Source organism: Protopterus annectens, chromosome 7.part0 (assembly GCF_019279795.1).
Source record: "Protopterus annectens isolate FY-2018-M chromosome 7.part0, PAN1.0, whole genome shotgun sequence".
Taxonomy (NCBI): domain Eukaryota; kingdom Metazoa; phylum Chordata; order Ceratodontiformes; family Protopteridae; genus Protopterus; species Protopterus annectens.
Genome location: NC_056739.1, coordinates 276,409,712 through 276,425,048, shown reverse-complemented (window position 1 = coordinate 276,425,048; position 15,337 = coordinate 276,409,712). Strand labels below are relative to the sequence as shown.

General features: G+C 38.5%; 1 protein-coding gene across 3 annotated transcripts in view; it reads right to left on the bottom strand.

Moving 5' to 3' along the window:
• The window catches only part of LOC122806392 (forkhead box protein P4-like), a 1,692,547-nt gene that overhangs the window by 135,443 nt on the left and 1,541,767 nt on the right, over nucleotides 1-15,337 (bottom strand). For all 3 annotated transcript variants that reach the window (XM_044076752.1, XM_044076754.1, XM_044076753.1), the window contains exons 14-15: nucleotides 6,974-7,095; nucleotides 5,373-5,439 (exon numbers count right to left, since the gene is read on the bottom strand). In XM_044076752.1, coding sequence (XP_043932687.1) covers nucleotides 5,373-5,439; nucleotides 6,974-7,095 — 189 coding nt within the window. The remainder of the gene's footprint in view (nucleotides 1-5,372; nucleotides 5,440-6,973; nucleotides 7,096-15,337) is intronic.

Genomic DNA, 15,337 nt, shown 5'->3' with positions numbered 1-15,337 from the left:
TTTGTATGCCACAGACACCACAGAGGGGTCAGCAGAAGGACATTTATAGAGAAATTTGCAATCCTCAGGCACCCTGTAAAACCTTTCAGGTTTTTTGGGGGTAGGGGGCTGGGAGTCTGGAGCCTGAGAAGCAGTAGAAAAGGCATCCAACAAGGCCGCAAAAACAGAAGAATAGCAGAAGGTCTAGGAATGTCCATTGTACGAGCTCTTAATACTGTTTCTGAACCTTAGAAACCTGGGCACAATCTCATTTAAAAAATTCCATCATTCTGGAAATTGTGCCCCCCCAAAAAAATATCTTCAAAAGGAGTGTCAGGACTAGTGGACTCCTTTTCCACAGAACTATAGTCTAAGGCAGAAGGAATCTGGGAAGAATAAGCAAGGGATTCTTCATCAGAATCCCCCTTCTCCTCAGAGAAATCCTGTTCCCTATGCCCTCTAAGGGGAGTACAGGACCAAGGTGGAACATGAACAGAAACGTCTTGGGGAGGCTTTAAGGCCATAAGGGTATAAACAACCCCTGAGCGAAAAGCTGCCATTCATTCTGAGGGGCTTTTTTTCTTTTTGCTTCTTTTTCAACAGGACGTCCGCATTATAAAACTTAGAAGGCTCAGACCTCGGAAGGCATTTGACAATGGTAATCGGTGCTTCCTCCCTAACCAAAATCTGAAGAACACTCCTAGGTCCCTCAGTAGTAATCAGCCATGGTTTTCCCTGAACACTGAAAGCAGATGTCTGCAAGGCCTCCAGGGACGACATGAGGTCAGATCCATGCCGGCCTCTGAAGTGGTCATGGCAAAGGAATCTAATGATGGAGCAATGTGATCCTCCAGGCTTTCATTAGCCTTGGGAGATATGTCTGGCAGAGGTGGTACAGCAGAAGAATTGGACGTAGATTTCCTGGCCTCCTTCTTCAGAGATGGCTGACTCTCAGAGCAGGAAGTTCCTTTGATGGTATCTTGTGCTAAATGCTTAAGATATTGGTTCTCTAAGTATAGGGCCAAAGAGGAAAGCCAACTATGCAGAGTCTTTAGGACGAAAGCCTGGCAAATGGAACAGGATGTATAGTCGTGGGAAGTACACAGACAAAATAAAACACGGTTTGTGATGATCTTTATGGGGACTCTGTCTCCTGCACTGGCATTTACCCTTCCTGGATGACATGAACCCGGCAAGCAACAAAACAAAAAGAAAAAACATAGGAGCAAAACCCCCAGTGGGGCACTTATCTGAAAATGACTTGATGAACCAGCAGATGAAGTAGGTGTTCAGACAGACTATCAAAAGGTGGCATTCGGACTGGTGGCAAAGAAGTTCTGTGGATGGTATGTCCGAACGGCACAATTATGTCCTACAGTATATGCGAGGAGCATAAGTGTGATGTATTGCACACCTTAAGCAACCTAAAAGCTTTGGTATACTGGCCGAAAGTCAGGTCGCCCTTGGCAGGGGATTCCTATTGTAAGGAATAGTGCAACAGAGAAATGGATGGACATCTATGGTCACTGCTCCAGCCATACAGATATTTACTACCACTTTATTTTATCACAACTACCTTCTGTTCATCAAGTATAAACACTGCAGAAGACTCACTGAAAACCGCACCCTTCATCTGTTAAAAATGCAGCTAGGCTGTTGCTGTTATCTGTAAATGAGACTAAACAGAAATGGTTCCAGCACTGATCCCTATGGCAGCCAAATGCCCACTGGCTTTTCATCCGATGCAAACCTTCCAGACTAACCCCTTCTATTGCCGTCCTGTACTTGTAGTCAGCTATCATGTGTCCCATCAACTAGTATGAGCTACACTTTGACAATTTCATTTCTGCCAAGTAACTTGAGGTATCAAAAGCCTAACAGAATTCTAGAATTACCTGCTTCACAGGACATCCACAGGTCTCCTGCCTAATGACTCAGAAAAATAACTAACAACTTCATCTGAAAAGAATTCCAGTTGGTAGAACCAAGACATTACCTTTCATTGGATAATCAGCACTTAGGAACATAGCCAGCTTATCCTGCAGAATCACTTCCTATAACTTCTTCTGGGATGAAAGATGAATATGCCTGCAACAAAGCCAAAGCCACGGACCTCCATTTCTGTGACAATACTCCAGTTTCTCTGGAGAGTTTTAACAGTTCTGTGAGTGATTTTCTAAGCATCACTGTCACACATTTGTACCACTGAAGTTAGTCCATCCAGACCTGCATTAACTCCTTCAACTCTCCTTGTCCAGTCTTCTTTCACTGCTTCATTCCTTCCTAATCACTTTGTAATCTGATGAACATACCTGCTCTCCCAATCCATACTTGCATTCAAATTTGGTACTTTTGTGCAAACACAGAAATGCATTCATCCAGCAATTCTACATAACACATAGCTCTTTTGGATGTACTCTCTCAACATTGCATACAGTACAATACTTTGCTGATTCTTTCTACATTCATCATTTTATCTTGTACCAGCTCCTTCCCTCTGCCAACTTTCCTTATCTAAAATCACAGGAGAATAATGCAGAATTAACAGATGACAGTTACATAACTTTTTTTTTTTTTTTTTTAAATCAAGCATTTTTAAAACAAAAATCTGTCAGGTACGTTTCTTAAAACATTAAACAATTGGTATTTTTTAAAACCAATCTTGTGAAAATGAGGCTATGTCCACATCAGATGGGCTAGCCTCTTGGTAGTACACACACACAAAATAATTACACATTCAAGTCAAAGCATTGGGGTTTTTCACACCTTTATATACAAACAATATGCATCTCCACTGTCTTTGGTGCTGTATGATCTTCACAAAATGTGGTGCATGCTGGATCCTTGGGTACAAAGGTGTACATGCCAATTTACATCAGTTTAAACTAGATCAATGTTACTCAAGTACAAAATATGGGCCTTAACATGGGATTAAGGGGTAAAATCAAATTATAAGTGCACACAAACCACACTCAAAAATGGTCCTCAGAAAGGTCAACATAACAATGAATACGTACAATTTACAGTACCCATAAAGTTATGAGTAGCACAATTAGGATCCATGCACAGAGCTAGACATAGGCGAAGAGAGGTGAGACTTGGCCAAGTATTTACTAAATAAGGAAAAATAAAGCTAAACAGAAGACCATCTTCTTTATACAGGGAACAAGAATGCTAAAAACTCTTCTATGGTTCAGAAAATCTCAAAATGTCACTTATTTTATTTACCAAAACTTAAAAGTATTTTTTACCAGCTACCAAAACTTAAAAAGTATTTTTAACAACTTTACAAACAGTAAATAAACTAACTACATACTATTGTTTTCTTTTTGGTAACAATCTACCCAAGTAAATTATTTTAGAAAACAAACACAGCGTAGCAGAAATTGTACTAGTTACCTGGTTTCTAAATACTCCTCCCTAGAGTAAATACTTTTAGGAGGAAGGAAGTCAATATCATGGCTAAAGCCCGACATCCATATCCCAATATGAATGGTTTCCACCTTAATGTCATTAACAGAAAGATGATGCGACACATCTACAAGTAACCCATTAATTAAACAACAGCAATACAAATATGTAAAAATTAGAATTCAAGAGAAATCAGTCAATATATCAAACAACTAGAAGAATTATTATAGCATACAAACAACCTAAAAAGATGGAAAAAAAAAAGACACTGAAATATGTATTTAACTTGTCTTTCCATAATTTGGTGGCACCAAGCAAAACAGGGCACAGTTAAGATGCAGAACTCTACTCCTCTTTCTCCACTTCTCAGACATAAAAGCAGAGCACAATGCCAAGTTGGTGAGGTGAAAAAACATATTTAACCCCATAGGATCAATCCCTCATGCTGGCAGAAGTAATGGTTAGTTTTGTTGCCTCACAGGTCTGAGATCTGTTGTTTGAGCCTCGCATCTGTGTAGTGTTATGCTAGCATGGAGAATTAGTTTTCTCCTTATGTGCATAGATTGATCCCAACTTTGAAAACATCCTGCTCACTTTGACTGGCACCTACTAGTGTAGTGGCATTCCATCCACAATGCATTGCAGCATGTGTCCACTGCACTCCTACGATATGGGTGACTCCCTGCAAATCTGAATGGCATTAAAAATATTACCATACATATACAACATCTTACAAAATGAAAACAAGAAAACAATAGGTATACCCAATGAAAAATTAAAGTCATTGCCATTGAAAAAATAAACAAACAATGATAACAATAATTAAACTAGTGAATGTAAAAATAAGGAGCAACCACTGAGTGGATTCAGACTAACTTGCCTACAAAGAACATACTTAAAAGATGATAAACTGTCAGACTATTAGAAGGCTTGCAGATAAACAGAAGGGAATGACTGACTAAACCTTGCATCATGGTGTACAATGGCCTCAGGTTGTTTCTTTAACTTTACAGTAACACCTAATCCTATAACAAGAAGTTTTTGCTGTACACAGTTCATGAGGTACAAGACAAAATTAATTTTATGTAAAAAAAAAAAAAAAAAAAAAAGCACCTGAATCTTCACTGTTTTAGTCCTTAAAGATATAAAGTAAGCTTTAATGGAAAATGTTTGCAAATTATATAAATATTACCCTAACCTCATTTCAAGAAGAAAGATACTAAACTGTGTTGCAGTGAGGGTAGGTCACAGAAAACTAGTTCAGATGGCTTGGAGTAATCCCTGTGGAAGTACAACTCACTGCCATCAAGGGTTTTAAATCTAATCTCAATTTGTTTAATCTAAAAAAGGACATGCCTCTCCCTAATGTAAACAGTATGTTAACCTAGTCTAAAGTGCTTTATAAGACACCAAGAAATGGAGTTAAATGTCAAATACTACCTACTAAAACAACTGTGTAATTGTATATAGTAGAAAGCAAAACCAACTCCAACTGCTAAAGGTGTCCCAACCTGAAAATCAGAAGAAATAAAAAATGTGGACTTCTGGGTACACCACCACAGATTAGACAAATTCTTCAGTGATTAAAACCACTCTTTAATAAAATGGAAGCAATAAAAACAAAAATATGTTCAAAAAGCACAATAATCCCAGCAACGATAAGCACTTTCGGCTTCTTAAGCCTTCATCAGATCATGATGAAGAATTCGTCTGGTCCGTGGTGGTGTACCCAGAAGTCTACATTTTTATTTCTTTGTGTATTTGTATATAGTTCAACCTATGAAATATATACAAATACAAGGTGATTTTAGTGGGGAAAAAGAGAATCACATTCCAAAAGCCTTGTCCGCCTACGGTCCCCTTTCCCTGTTCCAATTTATTACTTTATTTTGGAAGTAAGACATCTTGTATTAGATTAACTAATGCCTTGCTGTGAAAGAATGAATTATAAAAAATAGTTTCAATAAAAATGGGCCTCTTACCTGGTAGCTGGCATTAAGGGCTCCATATCCAAGACCCGATATCATATTTTTGACTAGTGTCGGGCTCCTGCAATAAACCAAAAGTTCATTACATTTCTTTGATAGTCATTCTAATAGCACTGTCCATTGGTTACATTTTCTGTGGCAATGATCAAATTTCTGATTCATACACGGGATACCTTAAATGGAGTTCCAAAAGCAAGGAAAATGTACTCTAGGGATCCTGCAAAGTACATGGCCTCTCCACATACTGTCCACAGATTGCTACTGATGATCATGTCAATGGACATTAGCAAATATGCACACAACTGGTACAGCTGAAATCATCTCCATTTGTCTCTACAGCACTGACATATAAGGTTACTACAACTTTACATGCAAATAAAACAGCAATAAAGAAAGGCTGCTTCTTCCATTCCTCAAGAAATGCATCTTGCTCTCAACATACATACTGACAGCAAAAGACTTTATGTTCACTCTTCATTATACCATACTCGAAATATTCAGTTTAACTGTGTTTAAAGTGCTGCCATCACCTCACAGAAAAAATATATATGTATCACACCACAAACAGATCAGCTTGCATTCTATGCATGTTTTGCAGGTTGCTCTATTCAGTGTATAACAATCAGAATTACTTTTGCCGCAGATAAAGTGTTGCAGAAAATACTACCCAAAACACTGAGAAATGTGTAAAATTTTTGTTGTAAAAATTAGATGGTAAAACACAAGCCTATGTCTGACAAAAGCAGAGTGTTTATATAGCCATAGCTTACATATGCCCCTTAAAATAACCTCTAAGGCACATAAACTTCTGGGATACAACAGGGATGCTTGGATACGCTTATAAAGGCCCAAGTGATCATTAGCACATATACACCTATGAGGCACACGAATATTCTATAAACGGTGAAAGCACACTGGAAGGCTAATGTATGACAAGGAACTAAAGTTGCATCCAGGTACAGTTAGTGTGTGGGGCACAGTGAAGGCAAGGCAAAAGGGCATGGAAAAGTGTTTTAACAAGTAGACAAAACATTAGCTGTAGTAATGGAGAGAGAGAGAGAGAGAGAGAGAGAGAGTCATGTAATGGTGCAAATATGGAAAGAATGAAGGCTAAGGAGTAAGACAGTCAATGAGGCTGGATGATAACACCAGAAGAAAACATTTATATGTAACTGGTGTATATGTCAAACAGTAATGGTCCCATTTGTCTGAGTATAATTAAGTCCATTGTCTGCTCTTCCATTATTTTTCAAATAAACCACTGGATTAATCTATGGCCTAAGAGAAAGTTAGTTAGTTTTGTAAAAAGCTTTGGCATCATAGACAAATACAAGACTGTAGAACAGCTCAAGAAATATACATTTCATCTGAGTAAGGCAGCCGGGCTAATGCTCTATGAAACAGGCCTGTTAATGTTGTCTCAGTCAGTTGCATCTTTGGTTCAGATGTAAGCTACAAAACATTCTGGAATTCTTGAAAGCAGCATTACTTAAGAATTGCATGCCTATAAACACAAGCAAATTAGTATGACAGTCCTAGGTTGATGGAACTACATGATACCACACAAACAAAATGGGAAAAAGAATGGTACTGACCCAGTCATCTTTGGTGGTCTTCTTTTTTGGTACTCCATTTCATCCACTGTCCAGACAGCACCCTTTACATTTTCCACCCGAACAAAGCATTTGTGCAGGCTCAGGTTATGACGCACCGCATTCTGTAGAGGAAGAAATACAAAAATAAATGAGAATGAAGCAAGAAAACTTTATCAAGATTGACCTTAAGGCCAAACCAGTTGATGGTCTATTTAAATTACCTACACTGCATATCTAGATAATTCTAGAAGAAATACAGACAACAGTGTAGCAATTACAACTGCAAGGAGTCAAACTGGCTACTGGCCTAATGAAGGTAACCCAGTCAACAAATGGCATACAAACAGACAGACAAATGTATGCACATTTCAAACTTTTTTTTTAATAACCAAAAACATTTTTATTGAATTATCACTTATGACATGGGTAATCATAGTTACATAAATGAAAACAAACCATACTGACAAACTTTGAGTTGTAAACATTATACATCACTTATAATCTATCCAGACATTGTCAGTCAAACATTACAAAGCTCATTCTATTCCTATCTTCCCCCTTAAACCTCATTTCTAATCCAAAAAAGTTATTTTGCATGTAATATTCCCACAATTTCCATTTTTTCCTATGCAATTTGCTCTTACCCATTTCTAAACATCCCCACATCCACTTCTTTTATCTCTGTTATTATATTCATTACTTCTAATTTGGTTGGTTTAGACGATTTCCATTTTCTAGTATTTGCTTTTTTGGCAGCCACCAATTTTTTATACCATCAGTCATGTTCAGAATATACATAAAACCATGGGTACTGAGAGATTTGCAATGTCTTGCTGATGTACCTCTGTGCAAGATGATCAGCTTTCCTACTGCTGAAACAATTGTCACAAACTAAAATTGATTCCTCACATTCCATGCACTGGTCTGCTTTCACTTACACTCAAGAAGCTCATGTGTTTGTCTACATACCTACCAATTACATGGTTTCATTTTACTTAATAAAAAAAAAGTCTTCATTGTCAGTTTACTTAGTACTTAACAAATGGAATTAATAAAGCAAAATACAAATGGTGGCAGTTTTCACTTATAATTATAACATTCTGCTGATTTATCAAGTTGAAAATGCATACTGTGAATGTTAAGCACAACATGACTTACAGCTGTGCTTCTAATAGAACATGGGTCCAGTGAAAACTTTTGCTCAGACGAACTAAAAAATGTATTACAGGAAATCTAAAGGATGAATAAAAAAAAAAAACCAGGAGAAATTTCATCTTCATCATAGTATCCAAGAATAGGTGAGCAAATAAGTTTTGTGTATTAAAGAAGCTATATAAATTCACACTTATGTAATACCAAAAACAATGCATTATGGCTCTATCATTGGTGCCTTGAGTAATGACTTAATAATGTAAAAAAACAGGACAAGTGCTTAAAGTTACATAACTTCTAAGCTTAAAGACCATAATCTGAAGTACTATTTCCACCATCATACTTTTCAGCCATATTATTTTTTGTTTGTTTTTTGTTTTAAACAAAATGTATTTGCATTTAGAAAGTGATGACAAGTGAACACCAGGATAACTAACGTAGGAGCTAAAAAAAAGTCAGTGCACCTTACATGTTTCCAAGTTTCAATGGAAGACCGAAGAGAAAAGAACAGTAGAAGTACAAGGTGAAAATCCAATGAGGTTATGATGATAAATGCAACTTTTCTCAGACAACTGCAAAGAAACCACAACAAAAAATTCACCCAACACAAAAGATGTATCACAGTTTCGGACCTGCTAATGTTTTATATGCCACTGGCTAAAGAGACGGAGAAAAAAAAATGGAAGCAAGAGTTAAAACAAGTTCTCAAATTTACAGCCCACTAAACAGCTTCAGAGATTATTATAAAAGAGCCTTTAATTGGATACCAGAATTCACTTTGTTTCACTGCTTTCAAGCTGAGGATTCTTTAAAATAACACACATTATGCAGCTACAGCTTAAACAGAACTATAGCACTGCTAGACTCTCGTAATTCTACAAACGTTAATGTGTCAAGAAGACCACCCCCATTTTGACATTAAATGGGATCATTCAGCATGTATCACTTTGCAGACTTCCAGAATCAAACAAAAAATAATAATAAAGCATGCTATAACACCGAGGTGAAAAAAGAACTTTCTTTGAAAAACCCACAATCAGTTGATCAGGCTTTGGGGTGGGGGTTGAGTGAATTATTAGCACAGGGGGGTTGGAGGTTGATATAATGGTTAAGGTAACTCCAGTTTTAAAAGCCAGCAGACAGACATTAAACTCAAAATTAAAAAACAAAAAAAAGTCCACAGGAAAGAATCAATGACAATGTAACAGTGTTGAAGTTAAGTGCTTTCATCTTCTTTAATTAATCATGAAGACTTCATCAGAACAGCTTCATTGTCAAACAAGCCTTCTTAAATAACTTCCTCTAAAATCACGATAGTCATAACATGGTGTGACTTCCTGTTATAAACACTTCTTTAATATAAAAACAAGAAATATATAAAATCGTGCCACAAATAAAAACTACCCAATTTAATTTTGAAAATCTACTAATAAGAAATCATTCCTTTAGTGTTTTAATTACCAGTTATTTTAATTGTCAAAAAACATTTAATGTTAATATAATCATTCAACCCTTGCAGCTTATTGGAAGCTTTGAAAGGGAATTGGCAAGAATTAAAATGGGCCAAAATGGCAGCTAGCTTAATAATTACCTATGAACCTATAATCACAACAATGCTGCAACCAGTTTTCTGCTCACACAGAAAAACATTGTTTGTACTGCCTTATGAATCCCATTAAAATTATTTCATAAGAAATGCTCATTGGTAAGGGATAGTCCTGTACTTGGCACCTTTCTTACCTTCTTACACTGTTACTCTGAATGTCTGAGAGCAAGTGTCTCTCTCTTTGGGGTAAGAATATCTCTTCCGCAGTTGATAAGGAAAAGTAAACTGGTGGTATGTCCACATCTCTTTGCATTTTAAAGTGTAGATAAATAAAGGCTGTATATTACAAATATCCATGGCATAAGAGGCAGTTTCCATTTGAAGGTTATGATTATTTAGCTGTTAAGAAAATTCATCCTGTAACCCAAGGCATGATTCGCTCATTTTCCATATGCACACTGAGCAGCTATTCATTTAACCAAACAGTGCCACTAGGTCATATCTGAAAACAGCCACTCGTGCCCTGTGGTCTTCCTTAGTTATCAAATCAATAAAATAAAAACTTGGTAGAGTCTGAGTTTCAAGGCTTTGGTATACATTCCTTAACTTTTCACATTTAAGACAAAAAAAGTGTCTCATAAAACATGTCCGTTTGCGATCTCATGTTCTGTAATCACTATCCTCAGCAAACTGTATTATATTTCCACAAGCAGACAAAATCACTAGCAGTACAGTTATGCCCTGCATCTAAACTTCTCTCACACTGGCACATTTCACTGTTAAACTCTTCTCTCTCATTTTCTGTAAGTGACTGACCATAAATAGGAAGAATGTTGCCATTTGCCCACTGGCACAGAGGCAGAATCCATCAACTCAGTTTGATTAGCAGAAGGGCTAGCCTTGGAGAAAGTGAGTTACCAAAGGATGTCATCTCCTTCCTTTTGAACAAGTGGATAAAGGTACAAGGCAGACATCTACAGAGCTAGTGTTACCAGACTACCTGGATCACAAACAGGCATTAACATGTGCTGTACACCTGTGGTCTGTGACAAAAAAATTACAGACACACTCTTAGCTCCCTTCATGTGACAGATGTCACTCAGCTGGCATTTCTTTTTCTTCCTACCTCTTCTGTCAGGCTCTGAGGCCCTATATAAGCCTATAATAGTGGATCTGCTGTATAACAGGTCACAGTGAGGCTGGAAATGAGGGTTGCAAACTAAGGAAAGGAGGCACACCACCCAGGAGGTCAGCAGGAGTAGTGGCTTCCTATAAGTCCAGTGGCAACTCCAATGAGCAGCAATTTCTGAATTAATTTATTTTGGAGATCAATTCACTCTGTGTCTCACTACACACACACAGACACACACACACTCCTCTCAACAGAACAGGACCCATAGTTCAAGAACCACTTACTAAGTAAACCTCAAAGTTTCTGCTGGATTTACCTGTTACAATAAACCAATGCTTGGTATGGCTGGTTGTCAACAAGGTGTCTGCTTCTATACATGGCTAAACCACTTTTCAGAATTCCCTTTTGAGAGCCCACTTCATGAACATTTATTATACAGTTACTACTCAAAAGTAATGTATTTCTGACCTGCGTGTTACTTACATTACTTATAGGGATGCGTACCCAATGTTAAAGCAAAAAATGAGGGATCAAAACTATTGGAAATGGCACTCATAAGGAAGAACAGCTTCTTGATTATATATGCAAAACTGCAAACATTCAAAAAAGTTGAATATTTTCACATTTTAATACATTCTGATTAGTCTCCTTTGAGAGGGAAGTAACTGACAATATTTACATTCAACTCAAAATATAAACAAGTTCATGTTCACATTTAAGCAACACTGTGACCAGTGAATGAAACTGCATTTACTAATCTGAAAATGTTTCTCATCCAGTGTGTAAGGTTGGTAATGAGACTGTGAAATTATCACTGCCAATTACTTTTTTAATTAAAAGTACAGTGCACTTTAAACTTTGCACCTTCTACTGCTACAAAGACATCAGGCCCTACATTTATACAAAATATATGAATACAGAGAGTTAATAATATGATGTCCAATACTCTAAAGAAAGAAAAATATACTGTAAGTGTCTCAGGTATGGCTTTTTACCTTCCACACCACTTTGAAAAAAGAAGATAAGGCCACACTTTAAAGCAGTTTTGTAAGTTTCTGAGTCCCCCAGACCTTTCTGTGTTGGAGGGAAGCCTTCTAGCTTATCAGTGGGAGTGGTAACCACTAGGTAGCCTCTTATTACTGGGAGTGGTAAGCACTAGGTAGCCTATCTACCATAAGAGGAATGTTTTTTGGCCCATAAATTGTAGTTTATTGGCTGTTTGGGCAGTTTTTCCATCCCTTTCAACTTTCTGGTTTAAAAGCCTGTGTTTGCACAGGTTTGTGCTTGTTTAAGCTCTGCGGATCACAATTTGGCATCCTACAGACTACAAGAGCAACAGGAAGGAGAAAGTGAGTCTTTAAGTGCCTCCATTTTGATTTTTTTCAAAATTTACTGTTTCTGCACTTGTTTTAAGTCACTTTTTAATTTAAATGCATTTATTTAAACTGTACTTGCTTTAATACTGCTACACACTCGTGTGCTAGCTTGCACTGCATTTAAAGTATTTTTATTACTGTTTTAGCTGCTTTTCTGCAAAAAAAAGAAATAAAAAATAAAAAAGTTCTAAGCTTGTTTCCTGCCTTTCCATTAACTAGTCTAGTCCAGATACAAATTTGCTGTATCCAGGACTGTTTTGTAAGTTTCTGAATCCCCCAGACCTTTCTGTGTTGGAGGGAAGTCTTCTAGCTTATCAGTGGGAGTTAAGCACTAGGTAACCTATCTACCACAAAAGGAGTGGTTTCTGGCCCAGAAATTGTAGTTTATTGGCTGTTTGAGCAGTTTTTCCATCCCTTTCAAATTTCTGGTTTAAAAGCACATGTTTGCGCACCACGCAGTGGCACTCAGCTGAGGTAAACTATTACCGGTGGCAGAAAGTCTGCTCTTGAATTTTTCCCTTAGAACGTTCTTGTTCTTTACTTCTTGCACTTCAATTAGCTTAATCGACTAGCACTTTAACAGGCTTTAGTAGCATTTATTGTAGCACACAGGTGCTATCAGCACTAGCTGTTCCTATGCAGTAAGTGCAGCAGTACTTATTAGTTATGACAACCCCTCTGGGTATGACTGTAGGGCAATTTCCTGTGCTTTCACCTGCTAGCCTTGTGCACTTGGGCATTCTGAGACAGTGAAGCAACTGTCTCATGTACACAGACAACCCTCTTCTCTTACCTACCAACACTCATACATGTGAGACATGCACTTATATCACTAAACTGGAAGCAGTACACTCTCCAGCCAAGACCGGACTAGCTGGTCAAGATGAGAAGGTCAACACTTGCAACTCACTATATGGAAGACACAGCCCTCCAAAACACCAACCATCACAACTCACACACAGAAACACAAACCATACACCCACCTTTGAGGAGGCTCTCAATAAAAATTTACCCAAACAACACAGATCCCCCTGAGACAGAAATGCAGTCGACCACCACAACACAACACCAACCTCAGAACACACAGCTCACCACAACAGTGTGCCCCTCAACCTAAGCCCTTAATGCAGAACACTTTGCCCAATGTGCTAATCATAGAAGATTCAATTCTGAGGCACACAGATGTCCCACTACCTAGGTTGAGCATGGAGAAGGTGACAGTCAGTTGTCTATCAGGTGCCAGGATCTGCCACATAACATATGAACTCGGGTGATTCCACAACAAGTACAAATATGATTCAGTCACTGTCCATGTGGGTGAGAATGATCAAAGACGTACCTCCCTGGAATACGTGAAAAGAGATGTGATGGAACTCTTGGATTATGTGGCCCAGGCAGGTATGACAATAGTCCTGAGCAGTATTCTACTATCACCCAGAATACCACCACCGTATGAACAGAAAATGATTGACTTCAACAATTGGCTAAGTTTCTGGTATCATTCTAAGGGGATCCAGTATCTATCTGTCTGAGACGACATGATCGACAGACCTCAATGCTTTGCCAGAGACTGCCTGCATCTGTCACCCCTGGGATTCTGGCTACTGGCTTAGGCTCTTGCCATCACTATACAGCCTTTTTTTTACGCAGTGTTCCGAAGACCAAAATTCCACCATAACTGCTTCAAAGAAATGCAATCTGAGGGTCATGCTGCTCAATGCTAGAAGTCTAAATCTCAAGATGCCCTTGTTTGACGCTCTCCTCAAAATGGAGAATGTCAACATCTGTGCTGTAACGGAGACCTGGTTTAAAGAAGCAGAAAGCACCCCTGCACTCCCAGGCTACAACTCATTCCATACCTTTTGGCCCTAGAATACAGCTGGAAGCTCCAAAGGCAGTGGTGTTTCCATATTCATAAAGGATACACACACCCCAGACTGGTAGCAAAGCATAATGCATCCGAGATACCTCAGGTACAATTAACACTGGGTAAGATGGTGATACAAGTCATAGCCTGTTACAGAAGCCCAAACATGTCCCTTGACTCTCACTCCAACTTCTTACTTACCCTGAAATCTATCAAGGTCCAGCCAGGTCCAGCCCAATACTCTCATACTTGGTGACTTCAACTACACTTCCATCAACTGGGAAACTATTCTAGTACCAATATACAGGTCCAATGCTTTGTGGAATTTATGAATTCCAGTGCCATGGACCAGCTCATTCTGACCCCCACTAGAGGAAGCAACATCCTCGACCTGGTTATCACCAACATGGGAGACCGTTGCTCCGCGCTTATAGTCAACCTCTCACTGATTAAATCCGACCACAAACTGATCACCATGGAAATCTCCATCTCATGCACACTACCCGCTTAGGTGACCACCCTAAAAATCTTCTCCAAACCTGCCTTTGGGCTCCTAAAAACAGAGGTGGCTAACTTCTCGGCATCCATGCCAATGGAAAATAGCTGCATGACTGCCGAATCATACAAGCATACACACAAATGCATGGTTCTTGTCATACCAAATAGAACCAAGACACTCTCCTCCAAAAAAAGGAAGCCAATCTGATGGTCTCCCAGCCATCAATAAACTCTACAACAGAAGGAAGAAACTGTTGTAGAAAAAAATGAAGTCACAAGACTTGAAAAACTCCCTTACCATACTCAACAAAAATTTGAGATCCTTTATCAAATCCTCTAAAGACAGCTATGTAGGCAGAATTGAGGATGACACCAAAAATAACCACAAAGCCTTCTGTAGCTTTATCAAGAACCTCCAAGGCAATACCTAGATTTCCTCCGAGTTACTGCACAATGGTACCTCCTATACCAAGCCAACAGATATAGCCAACATACTGGCCAACAGATTTACCCCCCCCCCCCCAAAGGCCCTATCACAATACCAGAAGAAATGGCACCCATCACTTCTGCGGCACAGGTAAAAGCTGCATTGTCCAAAGCCAAGAATAAAGCATCCATGGGACCTGATAATATCCCTGGCTGCGTCCTATATGAACTACAAAATGAACTGGCACCTCACCTGTGTGCTTTGTTTAATCACAGCCTTATCTTAGGCTTTGTCCCTAACGAATGGCACACTGTTACAGTCATCCCTCTCCACAAAGGGGGAGCAACTACAACCCCTTGGAACTAC